General features: G+C 37.8%; 1 protein-coding gene across 1 annotated transcript; it reads right to left on the reverse strand.

Moving 5' to 3' along the window:
• Positions 1-630: 630 nt before the first annotated feature.
• LOC111367127 (probable pectate lyase 18) lies at positions 631-2,499 on the reverse strand. The gene is made up of 4 exons (XM_022987852.1): positions 2,331-2,499; positions 1,505-2,245; positions 1,267-1,405; positions 631-1,160 (listed from the first exon to the last, which is right to left on the reverse strand). Exons 1-4 carry the CDS (start codon positions 2,447-2,449, stop codon positions 939-941), a joined length of 1,221 nt encoding a protein of 406 aa, XP_022843620.1. The 5' UTR covers positions 2,450-2,499; the 3' UTR covers positions 631-938.
• Positions 2,500-2,773: the final 274 nt, after the last annotated feature.

Consider the following 2,773-nt stretch of genomic DNA (forward strand, 5'->3'; position numbering starts at 1 on the left):
TCTATTAAAAAAAAAAAAATTTAATTAATTTTTTAAAATAAAATCACAAGTTTTGATATAATATCAAAACTCTTAAGTTCAAACGAGCAATTCTACCAGATTAAAACCAAGAAACAAGCACAAGAGATTATCTATTCAAACCAGCCAACATTTTATTGGCGCATGTTAAGGAATAAATTTCATATCGAAATATTATAAAATAAACAACCAACATATAAAATTTTGGACTAATACTCTTACAAGATTGAAATTTTAATATGAAATGTAAAATCTTAATAATAAAGATAGCAACGAGACTTGAAGTTAGATTGTTGAATGTTGCGTTGCTATGTTCTATTTCATATTTACGTATCAGGCTTCCTACGTTTTAAAAATTGTTATAAGAAGATATAAAGTCGAAAAGAAAAACAATAGCACGTGAATAATGTTATATATCACTATTGATGATAAACAACAATCTAGGTGGTAGTGGACTCCATAAATATGACTGCATGCTTTGATGGACGACCATTATTAGCATAAAAGATTACGTACTGAACGTATTATAATTTTAATTTATATACAATTTTATCATATTTAGTACTATATATCAATTGCACGTACAACTATTACAGAATTACTCACTTAAAATTGAGAGAAAGAGTTAAATAACTAAAATCAACACTTCTTCACTTGCTTTCACATAAAACCAATTACAAGCTCGACCGAACTTCCATTGGTTCATATTTAACATGCCGAGGTTGTATTTGACAATCAATTCTAAAAGTAAAAACATGAAGGGGAAGAGAGAGAGACTAGCAATAGTATCTTGACTTCTTGGACCTATTCTTGGCCATATATAATTTTCTTATATTCTATAAAATCCTGAGGGTTTTTTTTTTTTTTTTCTAGAAATGTGAAATTTTCACATTAATGCAGAGGACAATATAGTAATTTCACTAGCAACGAGAGCCCTTCTTGCAGGGGAGGACGCCCGCGCTGGAGGTAATGGAACTAATTAGTGAAGACGGCCTTGCACCTAAGCTTGAAGCCTTAGCATAACTCGATGAAGCTCCGGCGCCCGAAAGCGTAAAAAAGGCACCATTCAACATTAAGTCCCCTTCCGATCTCCAATTCCAATTTTTCCATTCACTTTCTGGTGCATCCTCGTGTTTTGTCACCTTCACCAAATATGTACTTGTTAGAATCGAACACAATACTATGCAACTCATCTTATTAAACAAGACAAAAATACATGTTTAGTTTGGAGTACTGGACGAAATGTACCTCTTTGTTGAACCGGTCATTTGGAGCAAGAAATCTATTGCCTTGGCTGTTGATGGTCGGCGAAGCACTCCCTCCAATTGCGTACATTTCCCAGTGGGTGTAGTCATTGTTTACCACGTGGAAGTAACCAAGTCTACATCTGCATATAGCAATAAAAAAAATAAAAAAATTACGTCCCACGAATTTTAAACACAATATTGAACAAGATAAAACGGTAACATTGTTGAGTTGATGTTACCTTGGCATTCTTTGAACAAGCCCTTCACCAAAGTGATTAAAGGCAATTGTAACTTGCATGTTCTTGTCTTGGCCATAGGCATCACTATGTCCTAAAAGCATGACCTTATCATGGTGGGTCATATAATTGTTTGAAATGGTAATAGCAGTGGACCCGTGAATGGCATCAATCAAACCATCACGACAATTAGACAAGGTGCAATGATCTACCCACACGTGGCTCCCACCAAAGATCGACACACCATCACCGTCCGATAAGGTCCGCCACCCGTAGTGCCCTGGGGAGTCCCTCACCATAGCATTCCCTCCTTGCTTACAATCATGTATGTTAATTCCGTGAATAATAATGTTAGTAACATATTGTATAGTAATGCATGGACCACCAGCAATGTGTACACTAGCACCCCTTCCATCAATGGTCTTGAATGAGTTCATAATCAGCTCCTCCTTCAATTGGATCACCATATCTCTAGCAAATATGATCCATAATGGTTCGTCTTGGATGACCGCATACCGGAGAGTCCCGGGCTTCGGCGTCACTGGATTATCGTCACCGGAATCCGTGACAACGTAAATTTTACCATCTCTTCCACCAACTGCGTTTTTCCCGAACCCTATAGCGCAATCCGCTAGCTTTTGGCGGTTCGTCTCCCAGTTGGAGTCGCACCGCCAGCAGTCGTCAATGGGATTACCCGTGTTACAAGAAAGGAATCCTAGTTTCCTCCTTGATGCATTGAGCTTCCTGCATTTGAAAAAAATCAAATTAGTTTACGAACAACATTACCGTCATGTCCAATACTGCGTACTAAAAATGCGCATACACGTACCTGTGTACTTCTTCAACTACGAATTCTGGGTTTTGTACTGCTGAAGATGAGGCAATGAGGGATGGGATTTGAAGAGAAATTATAAAAATAAGAAATAGGATTGAAGGGAATGTAGCCATTGGTGGTTATGTCTGATTTGTGAAGTGAGGGACTGAGAAAAATGGAGGGATTGAGGTGTTTATAAAGGGCCAAAACCACCGTGGAAGGTGGCAGGATTATATTATACATGTAGGGTCTCATTTGTTCATTGTAATTACTGGTTTTATTGAGATTCCCATATGGTAGTTTTGGCCGTTAAAAAAGTCCAAGTTTACACAAAAGATTGAAAAACTTGTCCCCTCATTATACCCCACGCAACCCTACCTCACCCACCCCACTCCACCCCAACTCCCACCCACAAAAATGCATTACTTTCTCCGGACTATGATGGGATGAATGAGACT

The sequence above is a fragment of the Olea europaea genome, chromosome 18 (assembly GCF_002742605.1).
Source record: "Olea europaea var. sylvestris chromosome 18, O_europaea_v1, whole genome shotgun sequence".
Taxonomy (NCBI): domain Eukaryota; kingdom Viridiplantae; phylum Streptophyta; class Magnoliopsida; order Lamiales; family Oleaceae; genus Olea; species Olea europaea.

What these genes read in the sequence shown, in the direction of transcription:
- LOC111367127 (XM_022987852.1), bottom strand. Translation starts at nt 2,449, where the DNA reads ATGGCTACATTCCCTTCAATCCTATTTCTTATTTTTATAATTTCTCTT. An exon ending in GTAGTTGAAGAAGTACACAG is followed by an intron (nt 2,246 to 2,330) that starts GTACGTGTATGC and finishes TTTCAAATGCAG; the next exon opens with GAAGCTCAATGCATCAAGGA. An exon ending in ATGACCGGTTCAACAAAGAG is followed by an intron (nt 1,161 to 1,266) that starts GTACATTTCGTC and finishes TATTTGGTGAAG; the next exon opens with GTGACAAAACACGAGGATGC.